The 23,867-nt window shown below is 43.0% G+C and overlaps 2 protein-coding genes across 2 annotated transcripts in view; one reads left to right on the top strand and one right to left on the bottom strand.

Moving 5' to 3' along the window:
• The window catches only part of ntn1b (netrin 1b), a gene marked incomplete at both ends in the record, with an annotated part of 46,175 nt that extends 36,935 nt beyond the window's left edge, over positions 1-9,240 (bottom strand). Inside the window, one exon of the mRNA XM_083977194.1 lies at positions 8,226-9,240. Coding sequence (XP_083833320.1) covers positions 8,226-9,240 — 1,015 coding nt within the window. The remainder of the gene's footprint in view (positions 1-8,225) is intronic.
• A 2,100-nt stretch (positions 9,241-11,340) lies between these two features.
• Positions 11,341-22,255, top strand: LOC310989902 (phosphoinositide 3-kinase regulatory subunit 5-like). Its single transcript, XM_083977055.1, has 18 exons — positions 11,341-11,476; positions 13,617-13,719; positions 15,057-15,157; positions 15,253-15,321; positions 15,424-15,562; positions 16,355-16,424; positions 16,636-16,813; positions 16,913-17,084; positions 17,258-17,326; positions 17,420-18,234; positions 19,069-19,188; positions 19,679-19,810; positions 19,915-20,008; positions 20,102-20,178; positions 20,276-20,375; positions 20,461-20,543; positions 20,641-20,759; positions 21,795-22,255. Exons 2-18 carry the CDS (start codon positions 13,620-13,622, stop codon positions 21,940-21,942), a joined length of 2,586 nt encoding a protein of 861 aa, XP_083833181.1. The 5' UTR covers positions 11,341-11,476; positions 13,617-13,619; the 3' UTR covers positions 21,943-22,255.
• Positions 22,256-23,867: the final 1,612 nt, after the last annotated feature.

Here is a 23,867-nt window from a genome sequence, read left to right as displayed (position 1 = left end):
AAAATCAAATACTGTAGATAAATAAAATAAATACATTAATAAAAATAAGTCTTACAAGTCACACTTGATAAAAGCTGTTGGACTGTCAGTGGCCTGGGTGGAAATAATGTTGGATGGTTTAAATTGGGAAAGTCCAAGTCAGGATTTACTTAAAACTTGGAGGTTGTCCAGTTTATTTTAAAAACTGAGAATTCAAATGACAAAAAAACGATTACTGGGTTTTATTTTGTAATATGAATTACTGCAAACATTTACATTAAAAAATGACAAAAGCGCGAACCGTTACAGCTACAGTATGTTATGCAGCGGTTTCCCACCTGAAGGTCAAGTTGCATAAGATGATGATCCACTTTAAACTGAGCCGCAGCAGTCAGGTTTTATCCAGATATGAACAACTGCTGAAAAGTTATACAGGATCAACTTCCCTGAAGCCTAAATGCTAAGTCGCTTTTTAAAAATCTTTTTTTTTCTCATCATTTCATCATCTGCATTGATTGTTTGACTATTTGATCATTTCAAGTTCCTGGGGGCAGAAATTCTGTTTATTTCTGTTCATATCTGTATATTGCGTTTGTATTTGTTTACAGCTGTTGTAAAGACACAACATGTGTTAACTGTAAGGCCAAGAACGCACAAAACGTGTCATAAATAAGCGTCTCGTGCCAGGAGAGAAAATTTATCACCTTCTATTTAAATGTTAAACGCAACAATCTGTATTTGTTGGATAAACCCAGTGTATTCTGCGTGTCTTCCAGTCTGATCAGCATTCATACCATGATGTCCAACAGCCCATGCATGAAGGACACAAACATTAAATCAAAGCTCTTCTCAAAACATCGAGTCACCTCTCCAAACCGCCGTCCACAACAGAGCAGAACAAGATTTTTTCAGTTTGCTCTTAAAAGCCCGAGTGAAACCTTTCTGGCTCGAAACATCGTGTCTGTCTTGAATTATGAGCTCAACAAAACAAAATCCTCAAAACATGCAGTCTTTACCCAGAGGACACTGGATTGTAGCGGAGCATGGATTTTTTGAGATCCCCCAAATACATCTCTTTGTTTTATGGTCTGGTTGTATACACAGAAACCTCTTACCAAAGTCACTAAGGCTTATGTTGCAAGAAAGACTGGAGGCGACAGAGTAAAGACCAGTTTCGGAAAGTATTGTTCTCCATGTGCAGCCGTGACGCAGTTGAAGGATGGTTCTGGAAATGTTATCAGTCGCAGTGTGTGAACAACATTAAACATGGACAACACTTCATCACAGAAATGAAGCTTTTAGTCCTGTTGCACAATACTTTATGAAAGACTCAGCACATTAACTGAAAATATTATTACAGAGCCCTTTCCAGCTGAAGAAGTAGAGACCCGTGAAAGCAAAGGGCAACTGCAGAGCATGAGGAGGTCTGGACCGAGTCATGGTGCGACTCCTTTTTCTAAATATGCAAATTATTACAGAATCATAACCTGGTAGCTGACAGAAACAAAGCATTCACAGATTTGTTTAATTGTATTTTAAGGACATGGCTGCAAACAGCACCTCGAATCAGTTGTTTGCTTAACATTTTTTTTCAATCCAAACAAGAATGAGAATGTTTACTAAAATTGTGACATTTTCTGATGTTTTTAATTCACAGTCAGTAGCTGTATGAAAAAGCATTGTACCACCAAGCTAGTATATTGTAACTGGAAGTGTTTCAGTTCTTGCTGGACCACTTCAATACTGCTGTATTACTAAAGAGAATATTAATGGTTCTCAGAGGCCTTGCCTTTTTCAACCTCCCCTCATCCGCTGTCATTTTCCTACATTCCCTGAATGTTGCACTGTCAAACCACATTATTATAGAAAAAACAAATTCTAACAAAATCTCTTTTCTGGCACATTTGAGTTCATCCTCGTAAACACCAGCTACCACAGAGAGCACCGGTCAGCGCTCTCATGTCAAACACAGGCAAACTGTTGAGCAACTATGACTGTGACAGATCTGCAGGATAGTTAGTGGCAAGAAAATCGGCCCTCGGTCCCACTGAGAGACGATGTCGATGGGTCCTGTCACAGTTTCCACACAGTCACGGTCTGTTTCTGTTTCAGGTCAGTTTATCTCCAGAGGGGACGATCACACCAGCTCTGTTGATGAAGTTTGAAACCCTCCTCGTGTTCATAATCGCACGTGAGTCTGTTTTATATTTGTTTTGCTGATTGAAACTGTTTTTTTTTTTTTGCTTCACCACCACATGTGATCACTTTCGCTAAACTCCCGTTGGTCAAACCGTCTAAACTCCCTTCCCTGTTCCCCAGAGCGCTACTTAAATATTGATATGTTCTAGATGACTGAGACTCATCAGTCCATCTAACTGGCACTCTGCTCCTGGTGGGACCTCTGACTTTCCACACTACTGTAACACCACAAACGTTCCTGAATGTTTCCTAACCTGCAACACACCTGGTTCCTATTAACCGCTCCACATTCCCACCCTAGTATCTACTGCATCCTTCAACTACTACTTCACCATAATTTTCATAAAATGCAATTTGTAGGGTTGCGCTCAGGTCTGGGGCTTGTGTAGTAGACTATTTGTACGGCACATCTGAAGGTTGTCATGATGTTGAGGTTGTTGCGGACCCGGGGGAAAATGACTGTTCCCAATGCATTCACTAATGGGAATCCAAACAAACAACCCACAACAAGAGGAAGACACTCACAATCTCATTTATTTGTTTTCATTTTTTTCCAACATGTTTTTTCCTACATGACCAGAGTCTGGTTTAAATGTTTAGAGCTGGATGTTGGTGAATTAAGGTCTATTGGGCTTTATTCACCCCTAAACACGAAAGTTGTCTTTGCCTACCAGAGCGAGGTCAGAGGTCAAAAAGCCCATAAAGTTGATGAGGACTCGGTGTGGGTTGCGTGGGGAGTCTTGGTAGGCAATTGTAGAGCAAATTTTAAACACAAGTTGAGAAATCCTACAAAAGAAATAGCAAATTAATAAACCTTTTAATCCAATCCACAGCATTTTTGCAAATACTAGGAGTTGGTTCATTAAGATAAACAGCTGGAGGTGCAACAAGCTGATCCTTTTAATTAAAAAACCCAGCAGAGATCATGATATTAGTTTTTTCTGTTAATTTAAGAAACATAACACACTCTACTCATCACAGATTCAGTGTTTTTCAGACTTAGTGGTATTGTGCTTTTGTCTCGACTCTTACTGCAGCCAAATGCAAAACTTTTTGCCACCTTTCAGCATTTTTGTTTTTTGACTTTTTAATATGTTTTTCTTATTATTTTCACATATTGAAAATATGCACACAAAAAACTAGTTGGATGGAAACCCACCAGCTTGTCTCATCAACAAGTTTCCTTGCTCACGTTAACAGTAATGAGTGTGCTTTATAAATATGGGTTATGACACGTTAACTTTGCAAACGCAGCTTGTTTCCATTACTGCATTATACTATAATGTTTAGGTCATGTAGTAGAACATAAAACCCATCAAAACAGAAGTCAACAAAACAAAAACAACAAAGCAGAAAACAGCCGTGTCCTCTGGCTATTGTTGAGTAAATACATGTGAACAATCAAACCCGACTTCAACTATGTCTCAGCTTACAAATGAAATGAAAATGACTGACTCTACCCCCCTGACATTGGCACACAGGGATGAGCCAGAGTGACTGCGGGGTGGTGGGTAGGTGGGCAGAGGGGGGAGCAGGGGGACCAGAATACCAGAGAGCGAGCGAGACAGTTCAACTTCTATTACAAGAAAATCTATGACATCATGCTTTACTGAAATTCTTCTCTCCTGTCACATGGGCTGCCGCTGTGGAGCTCAAATGAGACCCAGATGGTGAATGGGCCTAGCCTGGCCTGGCCTGGCCTGGCCTGGCCTGTCCTGTCCTGGTCTGGCCTAGCATGGCCTGGCCCAACCTGGCAACCCCAGGGAGGCTGGCGGCACAGTCAGTGTCAGCAGAAACGGTGTCAATGGTCCCAGTCAGCCACATGGACAAAGACTGGCCCACACTCTCGGCCCCGCATCCCCCTTAAATGCATCTTGGGAGTTAAACCATCGGGACTCCATTGTAGACCAAACAGGAAAGCTGATCTGAGTTGTGGAGTGGTTCTGTAAAACAGACCATGGTAAATGCGGTGTCCTTGTACTTTAAAGGGTCTGGTTTTCTCAAGCCCGGACCAGTAGTGTCTCTATACTCTCTCTGAGCCGCTGTCATGCCAGTGGGTTGTAGCTGAAACAGAGAAGATGGTGTTTTCTACAGGGCAGACTTGTCTCGACTGATTTGATGCATCGAGACCAAAGGTTTTCAAGCAGCAGGACGATTGAAGCAACATGGAGCAGCTCAACTGAGTTTAAAAAAAAAACTGAAATACATTTTATATTTACTTTACTGTCAGGTATGACACCCCAATGCCACAGGGAGAGGGTGAAAGTAAAGTGAAAGCAGAGAAGGCCAAATGAGGATTAATGAGTTAAAGCTGGTAAACATCCAGCTTCTGCCAGTCCTGGCGTAATGTAGTGTGTGATGGTTTAACCCACTAGAATTAAATCATAAGAGTTCACTTTTATATAATCAGTAGTGTTGGATAATGTTAAGAACTCCGTTGAACACACGAGGAGTACTACTTGTGGTGGTGTTGATACTCCACGTCCTCTGACAGGCCTGTGGGTGTACGTCTGACAAACCACTGATCCAGACTCATTACAGCACTTACTGTAAAGGCAGCTTTCACATTGACTTGAACATGAAAACACTTGTCTTTGTGCTCTCAAATGTGCTCTCACCCCCCCTCTAACCATTTTTATCATCAAACTCACTGGTTCCTCACATTTATATTCTGCACTCCCTCTATTTTTAGAGCTGGTGCAGAGAGTACCAGTATGTGCTGCACAGACTGGGAGCAGAGCCAGCAGGCAATTGATACAATCATATCCTAATTCAGCTAACTTGTGGGTGGCAAACATGTCGGCTCTGCCTCACAAAGATTGTTGTGTAGGTTTTTAATAAAAACCAAACACTGAGCTGAGCACAAAGAGCACAGAGAGCTTTCCAGCAGGACAGATGGTACCTGACTTTGTGATCAAAGATGCACAGATCCGTATCCCGCGAGACAGGATGGCTCGATGAAATTACAAGTCTGTCTTTAAAAATTTCTTTCATATCGAATACATCTGAAGCCGGAAAAAAAGAAGAAAAAAAACAAACCTCTGTCGAGTGTAAGAGCAGACATGTGGAGGTGCTGTAGTGTTCTCTGAAAGCACATCAAAAGTGTAAGGAAACAGCACTGATTGAGCCTCCAGCTGACTCTCAGTCATTACTAAACAGAACATCGCATGGCAGGGTGACAGCAAAAACAGAGCTGAAATTGAACAAGTGCAAAATTACACGTATGAGTGACTGAGGCTACCATTTTCAACTTGCCTCAAAACCCACTTGGCAAGCGCGAGTTTCCCACAGTTCCCTTCACAGCCCATCAGTCAGGCCGGAGAGGAGCGGGGGCTTGACTGTCAGGGGTCAGTGCTACGCTGAACATGGAGAGAATATGAAGCAGCTGCCTGGGACAGGAGAGCCTGACGTGTCACCATATGTGTGTGTGCGCGCGCGCGTGTGTGTGTTTCTCAGCCGTCTTCGTTCCTTTACATAAATGATTGTGGGTTGCGGTCAAATATTATCGTCCATTAATGTATTAAAACTTTTCGTGCGCGTGTTTTGGAGACGTCTGAATGTGGAGGCAGAGCAGACAGCTTCCTAGACAGAGGAACATTTGTAAGATTTAAAGCTGTGCCTCTTGGCAATGATGAACTATATATTATCAAAAGTGACAGTCTGTGAATGTGAATGCTACATCCATAACTTTAAATATCCTAGTACAATATAATATCAGTTAATAGCTCTTACTGGTAAAATAGCCACAGACAGGAGCAGATTATGGTGGTAGAAAAAAAAAAAAAAGCCTGTCCCTTCTGAATTAGAGCAACTGGCCCTGACTGAAGAGACACAAAATGACTACAAAAATGTTTTTTTTTTAATTATTTTACATCTTTTTGTAGTCGTCTTGTGTCTTGTTTTGTGTTTTGATTTGCATCTTTGCCTTCATTTTATTGTCTTTCCTCCTTAGTAATCCATTCATGATGCGAACAAGCCAACTGGGTGGATGGGGTGTTGTTTTGGGGGTTATTGGGGGGACCATTCAGATTCCAGAGGGAGGGGGGGGGGGGCTGTGGCCACTCCTGGCCACCTCTCCGGCCCTGGCCCTGTGTGTTGTGGACATACAGCTTTTGCTCCTCTCATCAGGAATGTGAAAGCCACTGCAGCCAACATAAATGCCTCTTGACAACATGATGGCAACCCGGCATGCAAAGTCATGGGAAACTGACTTTGTCTTAACTTCCTTGATGCCTGCCGCCTGCGAGTGAAACCAACTACTCTCCCATAACCACACCTCTCCTCCTCACCCTGCTCTTCATGTCCTCCAGCGGGGAGGAGGAGGAGGAGAGACCCAGACAGATCATTAGCACCGACCGCTCTGCATCCCCGCTGCCAGACCATATAGACCCACCGCTCAATGGAAACAACCCCTCCCCTGGCTCTTCCTCTTTCATGCTAAGGTGTCAGGCCACCCTTATTATTTCCTCTTTGGAAGACATGCTCGGTCTGGCTTTTCTGTGGTTTTATCTGATGACACCGCTCCCACAAAAAGCGGGATGGTGAAAAGGGGGGCCTCCCACTGACAGCGAGATGGATGCCACAAGTGACAAGCTTTTGTTTTAGTAAAATACACTCACATGCTGGCTTTGCAGAGGCCAAAGGCGGAGGCCAAGGGGAACAACTTGTTCACTTGTTCCGTTTGGTTGAGCAAACCATGGCACTGTTGGAACTTGTTACATTTCCAGGTTTGCCTTGCTGTGGCTCAGGGGGGCTCGAGCTGTTGATATAAGCCCCCCAGCTCTGTTGAAAATAAGCATCACAGCAAATACACTCCCTCGCTGCTGCTGCTGCTACAATAAAAAATAAAAAAACTCAGATCTGGCTTCAAATTACCTCACAGCTTTGTCCTGCTCTCTGAATGGTCGACTCGGCTCTAAAGTGGCAGTTTATACTCTACGTGCCAAAAATGTCAATAAAACCGCCCTAATCGCCCATCCAATCTGTAATAGCACCTGCTTATGGAAACACAACACGCCCCTGCAGTCTATCTCTGCAGCTGCAATGTTTCCTTCCTACTAAACCGCTACTACAGTCGGAAACACAGGTCAAAACGCAATTACGCATTCGGACAGGCGCACTTTGTTTGCTGAAATGACTTCCTGCCTTTTCTTTCCTATTCACAAATTTCTCCTGGGTGTTGATAAAAATCACGGGTCAACAAAAACGCACACAAAACACAGACACAGCTCCTGAAACTGGAGGAATAACAACTTGAAATTCTCTGTTTTATCTGAACGTGTGGCACTTGACTAACACAATGTGGATTATCAGTCAATCAAATTCTGCGGATGTCATTTTTAAGGCCGGGTCTGTTTTGATGAATCACATTTGAAATCGACCCCCCCAGAATTAAATGATTGAATTATTCGACTCATTTAAACGACCCGAAATTTATAAAGGTTAATGCATTTACATTTACAGCTCAGTTTAAGTGTCACTTTTTACTGTGCTCATGTCAGCAGTGGTTTAGATTTGCTTTGTGAACGGTTGTAATAACAAAAACACGAGAGGGTATATTAATTTTAGAACGATTCATTTCTTCAATAATTTTATATAATTTGATGAAAATTCAAAGTTCAGAGTGGTTTTCTCTCTGTGGGGTTTCAGCTCGAGGCCTTCCTTCCTCCCTCCATGCGTTGGATTTATTTGGACAGATCAAATTAATTAGAGCCTGGTTTGAATTCAGATCAGCATCTATGAATCAGTGCTTATTTCTTTGGAATAAAACAAATTCAATATTTATTTATTTTTTAGAAGATATTTTCATCTGTTTTTAATTTTTTCAAAACAAAAAAGAAAGAACGGGGGGAAAGCAAAAATTCATATTAACAAATAAACAACTAACCGGCGCTTCATTTTTATGCGTAAAAGCTGAAAACCATAATATTAAAAGTTGCTTATTTTCAACAACATCCATTACATGAGTGGGGCTCTATAATTTAATACAGACCCGTTTTAAACACTTTTACAATCCCACAGTGACGGACAACACATGGAAGACTTACCGATACACTCGTTGGCCTCTCTGGCCGTGGCGCGCTGCCAGGGTCGGTCATAGTGGAAAGGTTTGCACCTGTCGCACTCCGGTCCCGCCGTGTTGTGTTTACACTCACAAATCAGATTCCCTTCTCTGTCCTTGACGCACTTCGATGCGTGTCCGTTGCACTTGCACCGTCCTCCGACCTGCAGGTCCGACACGGCGTAAAAGTAGGAGTCTCGGGCCAGCTCCGAGTCGTCCTCGTTCTCGTCTCCGAAAGTGTGAAGCCGGCTGAAGATCACCTTGATGTCGGTGGCCGTCACCCAGTCCTGCAGCACCGGGGAGTTGTCGAAGTCGTGCGCCGACGGTCTGCCGTCCAGGGTGCTGAAGGCGATGAGCCCCCCGGTGAGAGGGTGCATGTCCGTGTGGGAGTCCGTGCAGATGGCCTCTTGCTCGTTCTGCTTGGTGATGGTCGCCTTGTTCTGCCTGTTGTACATTTTCTTGCACTGTGTGGAATAATACTGAAACGGCACCCAGGACTTGCCGTAGTCCATGGACTTGTAGATGGCCATGGACTCGGGTCTGGGTGAGCAGAACTGCAGGCTCACATAGGTGACCTCGAACTTTTTCCCCAGCGACAAGGTGAGGGTGACGTTCTGCGGGTACTGCATGTAGTTTTCAGACTGCCAGCAGGTGAGGTTGTGCGGGTTGTTCAGGTCCGTCAGGTACGCAGGTGGATGGGACTTCTTGGGATCCCCGGCGTCGCACGTGTGGCAGTCCCTCGTCCTCTCCTCTGCCTTCTCGGTCACCACGCAGTACCTGGCTGCGGGGTTGCCGCAGGTGCTGGATACGCGCACGTCCTTCCCAAAAGCGGAGTTGACGAAATCGGGGATGCATCTCCGCGGGTTCCCGTTCTCATCATAGCACGGGTCTGGAGGGGAAGACTGCGCTGCAAACATGCTCAGCCCGTATCCTGCTAAGACCCCCTCGGTCAGCGCAGAAACTGTCACCAAGGTGACCCAAACCTCCAAAATCCTTTGCATTGTAATCCGTGCACCGCAGGGACTGTTGGGCTGAAAAGTAATGAAGATGAAGAGAAAAAATAAAATAACCACAATTAACAACACTGGAGGAAACTGGGATGTAGACAAAGTCAATACAAGAATAAGACAACCACACACTTAAATGATGCTCTGGTGAGATATTTGGACAAACTTGGACGCACTAGCGAAGCATGTAACATTAAATGTGTATGAAATATTCTTACGAGGCAAAGAAAACTCCACCCAGGACACTACCTCCAAATAAACTCCTCAGCCTCAAAGTGTAGCACAACTCCTAAGAATTTGGAGAAACAACCTATCCCGTTTACGCACGACAAAGAAAACTACTGCTGTGGTAGGACTTCAGCTTCTTTCCCCCCACTTCTTTGAAATTCCCAAATAAAAATAAGATATGGCAAATGCCCAGCTGGCTCTGAGTCTGCCTCTGCCTCTGTCTGTCCACTCAGTCACACCTCTGCCCACCTCTATCTCTTTCTGTCCCATTCCCTCTCTGTTGTTATAGAGAAAAGGGGGTCCACTCATTCAGAGGAGTCGGAGCCTTTAGAGTGTTTCTCTGCAGAGGGAGAGTGGGCGGCGACATCTTCTGGTGGAACGGATGAACCACACGTTGAAAATGCACTCATCCTGATCCAGGAGAAATATGCTGCCTGCAGTTAGGTATTGTAAACAATATTTGGTTACCCTGTTAACATAACAGGATGCACTGTGAATAGTTTATAGGTTTGACTACCGATTTTAGCATTAACCGTCAGGCCACATCTCTCAGCTGATCAACTGATGCTTTTAAGAGGAAATCAACCGCTGTCTTGCGGTTATCACTTAGTGGCAAGGAAATGACTTGTGACACATGTGCTGTTTGCTGTTAGTGAATGTTTAAACTGGAAATATGTTACATAAAGATTTGTAGGTACCATTTTCTGAAATACATAACACACCATAGGCTACTCCTCTCACGTGGAGGTAAATGGCAATTCAAAATCAAGTCAATATTTGGAGTTCAAAGGAGACAATATCACACAAATCTCTTTATGTTTTCTTCTTGTAATCAAACAACGAATCAAAGAAAAAAACCTGAATAAAAATGTGGAGAAACAAACATGCACATGCACGGTGCAATGAAGCAATTAACGGCATGCTCTGTGTGGTTTATTTGAAGTGCTGAGTAGGTAGAAATGGTTCTCATTGTGGAAGGTGAGATGAAAAGAGGAAAAGATGTGAGTGACTTTGAAGGAGGTTCATTGTGCAGCTGCAGCTTCATTCTGAAAAATGCTCAACTTGCTGCAGCTTCAATAGGAACAGTAGCTAGAATCATATCTACATTCACATCTGTGTGAAAGACATGAGGAAACATGGTCTGACATTGTGGTTAATGTGATAACTGTGATGGTCCTCGAGCATTGGTCTGGTTTGTTATTCGTAACCCGTCTGTAATAATTTGAGCTGCACGAGGATTTCTTTGCAGGCGATTCCCTGAAAGGCAAACTGGACTTTAAACGCAGCACTAAAAAAAACTCTCATTCGTTCACTGTCTTGACCCTAAAATGAAAAAGAACATAGGACACACATAGATTCTTGTGTTTTTGTGTGTGCAGAGACACCAAGGATACTGTCACAACAAGTGTCACATGTTCACTATAATCAGATAAATACAGAGTGAGAAGTAACGCTGAGATAAAGAATGTAGTCCTAGTTTTTAGGGCCCTCACTCTCAGTCAGAGTGCTGGGTGCAGAGTGCAGGGTGCTGCTCCTGTATGAGCCCAAAGCTGTATGAGCCCAAAGCTGAGCCATCATCCAGTGACCTGATCAGGTGCATTGCATGACACCCAAGGTTAAAAAAAAAAAAAAAAAAAAAAACCCTCATATTTATCAATTATCAAATTAATGCAAGTACTTTTTGGCTTCCTCAAATGATGTTGCCTAGAGATAATGAAACAAACAATGACCTAATGAAGTTGTGTCAAATGAGATCCAATGCCGTATGAATGACTCCTCCTATGCCGATCTCCTGCACAATGTCATGTAAACCAGCTCAGCGTAAAGACTCATTCAGTTCCTGTTTTGCAGCACACACACTCTTGACTGGTGCAGTCGAGGGTCTATTTTAGAAAAGGCACCAACTCAGGAGGATGTGGTCTCTGCATTGTTTCCCTCCATTGGTGTATCTCAACTGCGGTCGATCTGGGATGATCTAGGACACTGATAACTCCAGCTACAGGTACGATCTGAGTGTCTCTCTCTCGCTCTGAGCCCGTTCCTCTGCTTTATATCTTTCTCTTTTTTATGCTTTAACACATTTGCAGCATGTCCCATGTGTCTGTCTGTATCTGTGTGTATCTGTGTGTATCTCTGTCATCTGTCATCAGCCCGCCTCAGGTTGAAAACACACTATTTTTTTTATCATTTCATGTAACCGCTCCTTGGTAGAAAGCAGCCTCGGTTCAACTTCAGTCAAGTTTCATCATAACTAACTGCAAAGTGTTATTCAAGCTCTGCAGATTTCCTGTTCCCCTTCTTAAAGCCGTCCTCAATGCGATCACACAGCATAGAACACGTTTAATATCTGACATGTTACTGAGATGCTGAAAAGAGTCCTGTTGCAATTTTTTTTGCTTAATTGAAAGTAAAATTAATGAATGTGACCAAGGTGACTATATTGTCTATAGTGGGCAGCTGCACATGATGAGCAGCATGGCTGAGCCCCCTCCCCTCTGTTGTCTCTTCCTTCACTTTAATTGACATTTTCAACAACATCTGTTTAATTTGGATTATCTGGATGTTTGATGGTGCCCTGACGGAGATCAGTATTTTTTGCGCCGTGGCAGTAACAGTCAGGCTTGCATGGCAGAGCTGGACAATATAGCCTGTCAGCATACAATGGAAAAACACCTGCTTCCTCAGTAGACAATTGATGGGCTTGCTGGCTGAGGATATGCCAGGTACTGCCAAGAACAGAGCTGCTGCAAATATAATACATATCCTACATATCCCTGTCTTACTGTATAGCATGTGTAGTCACTTGTGTTCAGTAGTTAATTAGTGTATGTTTATTTTAGCCCAGCCTTAGCTTGGCCAGTTACATTTACATATCAGATTTTTGAAAACATAAATAGCTAACATTTGGGGCTTAAGGGTTTCAGTAAAAAGCTAACACTTTGAAAGAGTTAGGTTAAAGGACTGGAGCATTTTGAAAAGGCTAGGCGGTGCTGATGAAGGTTACTTGAGTTCATCTGATGGCCGTGGTGGTTCATTGGCTCTGGTACACATGCTCTTCATTGATGAGATGTAGGCTAGTGTCTCAGCAGGTCTGTCTGAAGAAATCAGGTAAAGCACTTTAAAGAGTTTTGAATGACATCATGTTTCCCGGAACACCTTTTCCTGTTTTGACGGGCACAGGTGACCACGGCTTTCCATTATTCACACTGATCACAATGATATGTAACATCTGGGCACAATTACAGCCTCTGTATATACACACATCCACATCCTGGAGACCGAGCTTACTGACGGCTCATAGCAGAAGGAAGGACATCTCATGACGGTCTAATTCAATCTCTATTTTATTTCATGAATCACAGTAAATTAGAAGGAAGGAGGCCCTGTCACTCAAAATCTGCTTAGATCTGAAATCTTTAATCACCTCAATGAAATGTTATTGTTTCTCAAACTGTCTATTTGTTTGTGTGGTCACTGTGGTTTTAGACATTTGTCAGCATTACAGCTCACAAACCGGCCACGGGTGTCATGTGACCTGCGGTGTGCAAATTCCAGAGTCTGTGTTTTCTCCTCCATGTTGTTCTTCCTCTGGTTTTACTGCCTTAGCACGGTTGACTGATTCTCCTCCTTTGGAAATCTAAAGTTATAACGAAGGACTTGTCTTGTAACTAAGTAAAAATGACAACAGAAGACCAAATAGGATGTTGTTTTTATTTCTTTGTGAGACTAATTTCCACCGCAGATGTGACTCATGCAAAATCAAGTGTCAGCAGAGGATTTTAAGAATGAAAAAGTAGAAGTTGCGGTGACCAGCTCACCTCCGGACCAGTCACACAGTCCGTGACTCACTGGTTCTGGTAGGAAGTGGCAGGCAGTGCTCTCTGCCCTGACGTGTCTACTGTGGACATTTGTATTTCCATCTCTGTTTACGCGACGACAGAGCCTTTTACTCTGAACTGTGTTTGATTGTTTCTGCTCAGGAATAACAATGCTCATGATCTTGCTGGCTGCAGCAGTAACAGGAAGTTTGGACAACTGACGAGACATAATGTATTGGTTCCCCGGAGCACAATAACAGAGTGTAATTCTTGTTTTTATTTTGAGACTTCCTGTTGGTTTATCTTCTGTATTTGTCTCTGCAGAAGATGGAGCACAGCTCATGCACCGAGGATCGTATCCAGCATGTCCTCGAGCGTTGTCTCTGTGACCTGGGGCTCAACACACCTGGCAAGCAACTTTGGAACGGTAGGACCCGATCTACACCTGCTTTTTAAGTCACATAATGTACTGAAACTGTGCTGAAAATATGACAAAAACTACTACTACTACTACTACTACTGCTATTGTAACAAAAAAAAACAGACTTTCAGATACATGCATTACATAAAGAGTAGATGTGTGTTAAAACCAGCATTTAATAAAGTGTTGTTAGATTGTGAGAGCAAACGAATGAATGAATGAATGAATCAATCAATCAATCAATCAATTTATTATTTAAAGTGCAAAGTACAATAATAACAACAGATAAATAAAAAAACATTCGAAAAAACACCAGAGGAAAAGGATAAAATAGTTAAAAGTTTGTTTACAATAATGACAGTCAATAAAACAATTGTAAAACCAGAGAAAAATGCTAAAATAAGTTAGTTAATCAAAGTATTGGGTAAAAAGGTACGTTTTAAGACAGGATTTAAAAATTGCGATGGATGTGGCGTTTCTAATATCTTGTGGGAGGCCGTTCAATAAAAAAGGAGCGCTGTAGGAGAAGGCCCTGCCACCAGCTGTTTTTTTTATTGATGGATGGAATGACCAGGAGGTTTGAACCAAGGGAACGAAGAGGACGTGACGGAGTGTAGGGAGTGAGCAGTTGAGACAGGTACAGAGGTGCAAGACCATTCAAGGCTTTATAAGTTAAAAGTGAATGAATGAATGAATGAATGAATGAATGAATGAATGAATGAATGAATGAATGAATGAATGAATGAATGAATGAATGAATGAATGAATGAATGTTTATTTCAATTTCAATTTCAAAATTTCTACAAAACAAACAAAAGAACAAATTCAAGGTAGTACCAAGTACTATAGCTGGTTGAAAAGGGTGCCACACAAACAGTTTGTAGATGTTCTATTGAGCATCAGTGAAAAGATATCCATCTTATATATTCAATCTTATTCATGATTAAATCAGTAATTACATTAGAAACCAGATTTAAACTCACAATGCACCCATCAGATAATCAAAGAGGAACATATTGTCCATCCAATAGAGTCTAATGGGAAGTGAAAGTGTTGACACTCTCGGACTGAGGAATGACAGAGTTGACAGGAGTGGGCGAGTATCATGATGTCGGTTTATGCAAGTTAACTCTTGAAACACTTACTCAACAGCACCTTCATTCAGAGCTTCTGTGTCATGGAAGAGTGGTGTAACCATTTAGCTGTCATTCAGCATGGTCCGTATTACTATAACACAGTTGTGTATGTTTGTAGTTTTGTTTTTTTCTGTCGGTCGTCAGAATGAAACCTAAAAGGAGAAATAAGCCCTGGTTCACCTTGTGTGCATCTCTGTGTCTGACTAGCCGGACTCTGCATTAACCGATGGTGTTTGGAGGAACTTGTGAAGAGAGATCCCCACAACTTCCTCATCCTTCTACAGAAAATACTGAGGAAAACAAAAGAGGTTAAGAAGTGCAACCAATGTTGATTTCTGTACTGTTTGGTGTGACGTGATGAATAACGGTGTGTTTCAGTTCAGGATTTTTCTTTCATTCACAGGTGCTGGAACAGTGTCGGTATGAAATGGTGGTGCCCCTCTCTCTCCTGTTCTCCTCCACCCTCCTGAAAGTGAGTGGCTGTAATTTATGATCAGCAGTTGTAGTTTTTGAGGTATTTATTGCACAATAAAACTATTAAATATGTATTTTGTTTCCTCTCTGCCTCTTTCAGACTCCGCATGTAGCTCCAGACTGTGGCGTGCTGCAGGAGGCTTACCTGTTGTTCCACAGGTTCCTGTCCTGGCCTGAGCCGTGCTGCTCGGCCAGTAAACACCTGCTACACATCATCCAGCAGGAGCTCAGAGCGCCAGGTAGCTGGAGAGAAAGAGACCAAATGTTTTTGTTCAAGTGTAGAAAGTGAGGAATCAAATTGCAGCTTTACAGTGCGTTTCCTACCCAGGGGTTCCAGGACCCCACGGGGTACTTCTGCAGATGGCAGATGAAAAGATTATAACTCTGTTAATTAGAAAAAGATGATGATGTTGATTGATAACAAGGTGGTGAAAGGGGGGACATGACTTAGCAAGCTAGCAGTGAGGTCTTGGCAGTAACAAACAATTGGTTAAAAATATGACTAAAAATAAAGTGAAGTTAATTTTATTTAAATAATAGAATCTTTACAATAGTATTTACTGTACCAAACATCCCCCCATTGTCATGAACCAATGAAGCGAGGAACAGTTAAAGCCTACTGTACTAGTGCAACAGGTACAACAACAGAACAACAGGTAAGCTTCCTGCTTCCTGTAAAGGTCTGAGAAATTGTTAATAATGGTTAGATAGTAATTATCAGATGTGAGTAAGTAAGTAACAGGTAAACAGTTGAAATGGCTCACAAGTGCAAATCTGCCAAACCAACCATAACAGATGAATTGTGTGAAAAATATAAATGTATTTGTCTCCGCTTCCATATAGATAATTTAAATACTGCACAGTTTAAAATCTGCTAAAATGAATGATGAGAGTTATTGATGATGATGAGGTCATGAGGCTGTGAGGGGCTGGTAGCTGTTGATTTTGGCGTCTTCATGTATCTCTGTGGCTATTTGGGGGCGGTGTGTGTCTGCTAAATGTGAACTAAACAGTGTCTATTTTTGTTACAGGTATTTCATTTCAGAGACTAGTGAGGGCAGAGCAGGGTCTTTCCCCTGATGTTCACAGCCCTAAGACCATGTAAGTTATGTCAGACTTTATAGACATTGTCATATGTCGTATAGTCACTGTAAATGCCATTAAGGCAACTTAATCATTGCTTTTATTTCTGTTCCTCATTAACTTAATTATAGCACTTCACAAAGACAGCTCCATCCTTATGAAATATTAATTTGAGACATGTCTCTTGGTATTATCCCACCATGTGGGTGTCTGTGTGTGTCTTTATTAGGACGGTACTGTTAGTGAGCCCAGATGAAGATGCTCCTCCAGAGGTCCAGTCTGTCTCTAAGCAGCTGAGTAGCACTCATCCCTGTAACAGAGACGTCACTCTCACCCTCATCCAGCACAGCTTCCAGGCTGCTTTGGGCCCTGAACACAACCTGCAGGCACTAAACTCCACCCTGCAGGTGACCCACCATCGCTGCTGATCATTTTGTCTGTTCTTTTGGGGTTGTTGTTGTTTTTTTTGATTGATTGGCCCTAATAGAAGCTTCTTGTTGCTCCAGACGAAGCAGCCTGAGGAGTTGCAGCAGCTCCTGGAGGAAGTGACTGAGAGCATGGAGATTGCATCCTCAAAAGCTGATCTCAAATCAGCCCGACAGGGTCTGACAAACAGCATGGAGAGGATAATAGAGCGTTTTGGTGTTTCAGGTCCTCCTGATGGCTGCCCACACTCTGGTAAGACAGGAAGTAGAAAGATACAACATCATGGACAAAATGGAAGTGAAAAAAATACCACATCCAGACTGAGAATGAATGAAATGTATTGGGATAATGTTGCTAAACCTGCTTTCCGACTTTGGCCTTAAACTTTAAGCTTCTTTATTCTAACAGTCATGTGTCGTCCCTAGGGACTGTTGAGACTTTCATGCTGCCTGCCCCCAAATGTCACACATTTTCATGGGAGAATGACAACTTTGGTAATTAGCTCAATTTGAACTCTCCATACCTACATCATTTCTTAGAGCTCTTTCTTTAATTTCATTAACATTTGTCTCTTTACACTTGTCTAGATATTCTGAATGACATCCTCACGAGTGAGTCAGACCTGGATCCGACTGAGGACTGTTTCCTGAAATCAGAAATAGAAGAGGACGAAATTAATGACACCAGTGTGGACGAGGAAGACGAGCTGGAGGGAAACAGAATGGAGCAGTTTCAAAACCACCGAATCTCCTCTACGTCTTCCTCCTCCAGGGACTCCGGCTACTCTCTCTCGTCCAGCTGGTCTGTGCCGTCCGCCTCGTCAGGTGTGGAAAGTGACTTTAGTGGACTTGAGGACACGGTGCACGAGGACGCAGAGAAGGGACAAGACAACCAACCGAAACTTAGAAAGAAACCCAAAAAGAAGTCCAGATCCCTGTTGGGTGTGGAGCGCATCTCAATGCTTTTCAAGAATCCCCGCCGCGTGCAGAGCATGGGCTTTCATAGTGACTACAAAGACTTTCACAGAGCGGGGTCACTGCTCAAACACGCCAAGTCCAGACAGGTCCGCCCTCTACAGGCATCTAATGCTGCCTTGGATCCGTTTTCCCCCCAGAAGCACGTGTGTGTCCGCAGGAGGCCGATCCTGAGCTGCAGTGAGGGCGACGTGGCGGAGGCGCTTACCCTGCTCAAAGTGGTGGTGTTTGGAGGCGACAAAGAGGCCGGCAGGTTGGCCAGGGCGTACAGCGACCTGCAGCAGAAGGAGAGGAAATGTCCCCGACTCACCAAGATGTGCAAACTGCGGTTTTACTTCGTACCCACCAAAAGAAGACCGACAGGAAGCCCAGGTCACACACCAACTGAGGGGCTGACAGCAGGTTCAACCAAGACAGCTGCTTCAGCGGTGAGAACATGTGTTTCAGTCTAAATGTGAATATCTACATATCCAAGCTGGGTTAGTGGCATAAATAGGGCATGAAGCCTACAGATACAAATGTTGTTAAGGCTCACAGGTTTACTAAAGGTTTATTACAGAAATTGATTAAAGCAGAAGTAAGTGATCCGGTCGTTTTGGTTAACTTCTTGTCAGCCGATGGAGTTAGCAGTCCCCGCCCTCGCCCCTAGGTCACCACATTCACGCGCATCCCTTGGCTGCACACACACAGAGAGGACCGCCCCTTTATGCCGTTCTCTCTCCTCATTGGATAAAGGTTGTAGGATACAAGGAAAGTTTTCTCCTCGGCTTACAGCAGAGCAGAGTGACTGACAGACCCGTGTTTCGGACCAAACACTCTATATAAGTGATTGCTGTCGGAAGATATAACTATTTAAGACTTATATTAACACAAACATTCCGCTTACTTCTGCTTTAAGTCTTTAATTGCATTTTTAATATGTTGGTAGTACTGTAAATGGATTTTGGTCCAATTTTCCTGTATCACTTCCATAGAAAGTCGGAGGTCAAATGGTCCACAAAAGAGAAATGCATCCTTAACAACTAATTCATTAATAAATTATTCTTTTTAAAAGGATAATAATTATCAACCTGGCAACCTTACATTGAGTTTGCTTTTATTGATTGCTCACAGTGGATTATTGGTAAAGCTGTTGGTCTCAGACAGTTGACAGTAGGGACACTTAATAAAGCTGTTAATAATAATCTATAGAATTTACAGTACAGATTCTGTAATGACATCACAAATGTAATCCATATGTTCTTGTTCCTCCACTCTGACAGGAGTCCAATGAGCTTGAGAACAGTACTACACATATAGGCCAGATGTTGGGCATGATGGATCCCTGGTACGAGCGAAACGTCCTCAGTCTGCTCAGTTTGTCCTCTGACGTCCTCTGTCAGGTTCGTCCCCTCACTGGCTTCGTCTCCTCTCTCAGCTCCGGACACTGCACTAAATAAGTGAATAAACATGATGATCTCACAGAGGCTGTCGAGGTTTAGTGGTTGGTTAGAAATAGACCACCGCTTGCATTGTGGGAAATTAAGTAGGCTATCTAGTGTATTTACAGCTCGATCCAGTGCGCCGGCCTCTGCTACTTCTGATTTGACTGTTCTGTATTTTCTGTATGTGCCCCTCATATGTCAACCGACTTTATGGAAAGGTAATACTGAATGGTTATTATAATGAGTGATCGTAGTCTCTCATTATCAGTCTACATTTTTCTGAATGAAATGTATGATTATTGTAACTCTATCTGTGACTTTCTGTATGTGGTAACACTTATTTTGCCACTCTCAAAAAAGCCACTTGACTCAATGTGCTAAGTTTGTGACGACGCTGTTTTCATTCATATTAATGTGTAATTTCCTGCGTGTGTTCTCCATGATGCAGACTACATGTAAGGAAGGTGGCGTCTCAGAGGGAAACGGCAACGTGGAGCATCTCCCCCTGCTGGCCGACCTGGTGCTTTATTACTGCAGGAACGCAGACCAGCCCGTTCTGGTGCAGCTGTACCAGGCTGAGGTCAGAGGAGGATAACACACACACACACAAACACACATACTGTATAAAAGCACACAATGAAAGGACACAATGCTCACATAGTGTTTTGCTGCTCCTCTGCTCAGCTGACCCTGGCAGGAGGGGAAAGGAGAAGTGAAGTGTTCATAAACTCTCTGGAGCTGGGGCACTCCGCTGGAACGAGAGCCGTTAAAGCCATGGGTGAGTCACACTCGGACAGACACACCCAGACAGCCACAACACCACAGACACACACACAGACATAATCTAAAGTGCACCGTATCCTGTTTGTAGGTGCAGCCAGCAAAAGGTTTGGAATAGATGAGGAGCGAGAGGCTGTCCCTGTAACACTAAGTGTTGGCTACAACAAGGTATTGTTCCCACTCACAGATTTGCTAAAGCTCAAACATTAAGACGTTCATTTAATCTTTTTTCTAATCTGGACTTCAAATCTTCATGCAACTGCAGGTGGCTGTCAGTGGGAGGAGACAGTGGACCCAGGTGGAGATCGACTGCACATCAGTCAATCTTTACAAAGCCTGCAGGAAGCCGGAGCATCTGTGTGACGGTGAGTGCCACAGTCCCATTCTGTCTTTTTTGTTTCGTTTTGCTTGCAATGTGGTTTCTGAACAAATCAAACCCCGCCTGTCCAGATTCAAGAGTAGAGAATCTGCAGCTGACAATCACAGAAGTCCTGAAGAAGCAGTGCTCCAAGTCCAAAAAGGGCCACAACCAGGTGAATGATGGTTTTACACCACTTACAGAAATACCTATATCTCATGCACACCTTCCCTCTCCTTAAACCTCTCCTCCCTTCACATTCCCTCTCTCAGCACATCTCGGTATCGCAAGCAAAGGTGGACAAGGTCCAGGTGAACAGCAGAGGTGATGGGACCACTTTTGCCGTCTGTCTCGATCAGGATGAGAAGAAGTTCATCCAGAGGGTGGTCAGGTACAGTACAGAAACACCACTGACACTCATATCATTAGAGGATCATATATAAACACTAGAACAGATATTAGTCATTTGGGTAAATGTGCTAATTTGTTACCTAGATGAGAAGATTGATGCCACTTATACATCTGTCAAATAAAGCTACAACCTGACACATCACAGAGCATTTTATAATGGCTTATAAGGCCAAGTATTATGATAGAGTTATAATACTCTATGATGTGTTATGCTTATTGTTATAAAGCCTTATGATAATTTATGAGTGTTTATAGTTATCCATGTTTATAAGCCAATTATAACACATTACTGTATTTATAATGCACTATCGATGTGGGCATTGTCAGCAAGTTACTAACAATTATAACGTATCATAATTCCTGATGATGCCTTATGAGTCATGATAAAATGTTTTATAGTGTGTTATGATTATTGTTATAAAGAATTACGATCATTTATGAGTCTTTATAACTATAGTTATACAGTGCTTGAACTGCATTATAACTCATTGTAAGGGGGTCATTCCTATGTTACCACAGCCCTATGTTCCCTCAGCCCTATGTTCCCTCATTTCTAACTTTTGTTGTCACTGAAAATTAGGCCCTATGTTCCCTCAGCCCTTTGGTCGCACCATTGGTTGGGTTTAGGCAATGAAGAAAGGAGTTGGTTAAGTTTAGTAAAAAGACCAGGTAGAGGCTAGACAGGCCAGATAGGTAGAGTCCAGATAGGTAGAGAGAGTCCAGAGGGAACATAGGGCTGAGGGAACATAGGCACGCTCCCGTTGTAAGTATGGTGATAATGCGTTATAGAGATAATCTTTTTTTACTGGGGGTGTAATGTTAATTAGTCAGCTGTAGAAGTGTTGTTTCATGTCTCAAAAAATAATTAGCAGTAACCCTTTAAAAGTACAATATATCACAATTTACATAGTACAAGTACCGCATATCTTAGGTAAAATACTTTACTCTGTGAGTCCTAACACATGCATGCATTCATCAACACAGTGCAGTGAAGCTGTATCCTTTGTATCTGCAGGTGCGAGGTGTTTCTGTGCTACAAACCAGGGAGCAGTTCAGACTGGAGGTCCTACAAGCCGTTACCAGGCCAAGTTCGGCCTCTCCACCCGTCCTACTGCTCTCTGCTCTGCCTTCCCATCACATCCTTCTCCGCCTCGTATTCATGACACACTTCATACTGCACTGAACTGAACCAGGGAAATGAAATATGACTCACACGGGCAGCAGCACGGGACGCGGAACATAGCTACTGAATGACATCTGAAGTCTAAAGCTCAGAGCCCATGAGGGTTGTCACACTGTTATTAGAGGGAGGAGGTTTCTTTTCCAGCTTTCTACTGCCTGTCTTACCGTGTATAAACTGATGATGGTGTTGTTGTATGGGTTTCACTGGGTGACAGCAGGGTGCGGAGAGACTTCACTTCAGCAACATAAAACTGATTACTTGATTACTATTGTGTACGTTCCATAGATTCATGACAGAGGAAATGTTTTTGTTAAGTAAAATAAGCTATTTATTCTAAAGTGATAGCAATGAAATTACGTGTTTTATGTTTTTTCAAATAAAACCATTGTGTGTGTTTTTTTAAAGTAATCATTTTCCATCCAGCTCTGTTTATTAGCCCTGACCTTCCTCTTCAAAGTAATTTACAACCTGTTTCACTCCAGCAATAAACACTACCTGCTGTCCTTATTATTATTATTAGTAGTAGTAGTAAGCCGGTGCATATTCTCATTTGTCCAGGTCATAGTATTTCAAAGGAGGTTAAATCGAAAGCAACTGGACTTAGTTGTTTGTCTAGGAAGACGTTTCACCTCTCATCCAAGAGGCTTCATCAGTTCATGTACGCAGCTGACCAGGCTGGGACTGGTCCAACTATCTGGTGTGGAGACTCACTATTTAACCTCTTGTGTGGGCGTTTCACAAGGGTGATGATGTCACTGGTTCCCTTTTGTGCTCCAAGTGCCAACGACAGTCGTTGGAGTGACAGTCGTTGGTGGGAAGTTGGTTTCGACTTCGTTAGTGCCCTATTGTGTTCTAACGACAGTCATTGGAGTCACTTGCCACTTGTGAACAGTGGTTGTTCTTTGAGGCTAGATGGTTGAGTCTCCTGGGAAGGGATGAAAGGGCAGCATTGTAAATTGGAGACAGGTGGTGTCTCAGACCTCCTCCCCTGTTGAGGGACGGTTTTTCTACTTTTACAAAAATGGCTTCTTTAACTCCTCTTTCAAACCATCTGTCCTCTCTGTCTAGGATTTGGACATTGCTGTCCTCAAAGGAGTGGGCTTTCTCCTTGAGATGTAAATGAACAGCAGAGTCCAGTCCTGAGGAGTTTGCTCTCCTGTGTTGGGCCATGCGTTTATGCAGTGGTTGTTTTGTTTCTCCAATGTAGAGGTCTTTGCATTCCTCGTTGCATTGGACTGCATACACCAGATTGCTTTTGTGGGTGTGTGGTGTTCTGTCCTTGGGATGTACCAGTCTCTGTCTGAGTGTGTTGCTGGGTTTGAAATACACAGGGATACGGTGTTTGTTAAAGATCCTCCTGAGTTTTTCTGATACTCCAGACACATATGGAATGACTATGTTTTTTCTCTTGTTTTGTCTTTCTTTCTCAACCACTTTGCTGGTTTTCTTTCTGGAAGCAGCTGCAGTTTTCACAAAGGTCCAGTTAGGGTAACCACAAGTTGTGAGGGCGCCTCTCAGGTGCTTGTGTTCTGCCCCTTGGGCCTGTGAGCTGGTGGGCACGTTATCAGCTCTGTGTTGCAAAGTTCTGATAACCCCAAGCTTATGTTCCAGAGGGTGGTGAGAGTCAAAAAGTAGATATTGGTCTGTATGTGTGGGTTTTCTGTATACCCCAATGTGGAGGCTCCTGTCCTTTTTCATATGGACGTCACAATCTAAGAAAGGCAGACTATTGTCCTTGACATCCTCTCTGGTGAACTTGATGTTTTTGTCCACTGACCGAACACATTAACTCAGTGGACAAAAACATCAAGTTCACCAGAGAGGATGTCAAGGACAATAGTCTGCCTTTCTTAGATTGTGACGTCCATATGAAAAAGGACAGGAGCCTCCACATTGGGGTATACA

Source organism: Trachurus trachurus (genome assembly GCF_905171665.1).
Source record: "Trachurus trachurus genome assembly, chromosome: 8".
Classification (NCBI taxonomy): Eukaryota; Metazoa; Chordata; class Actinopteri; order Carangiformes; family Carangidae; genus Trachurus; species Trachurus trachurus.
The sequence above is the reverse complement of the archived record's forward strand: the minus strand, read 5'-3'. Positions and strand labels throughout refer to the sequence as shown.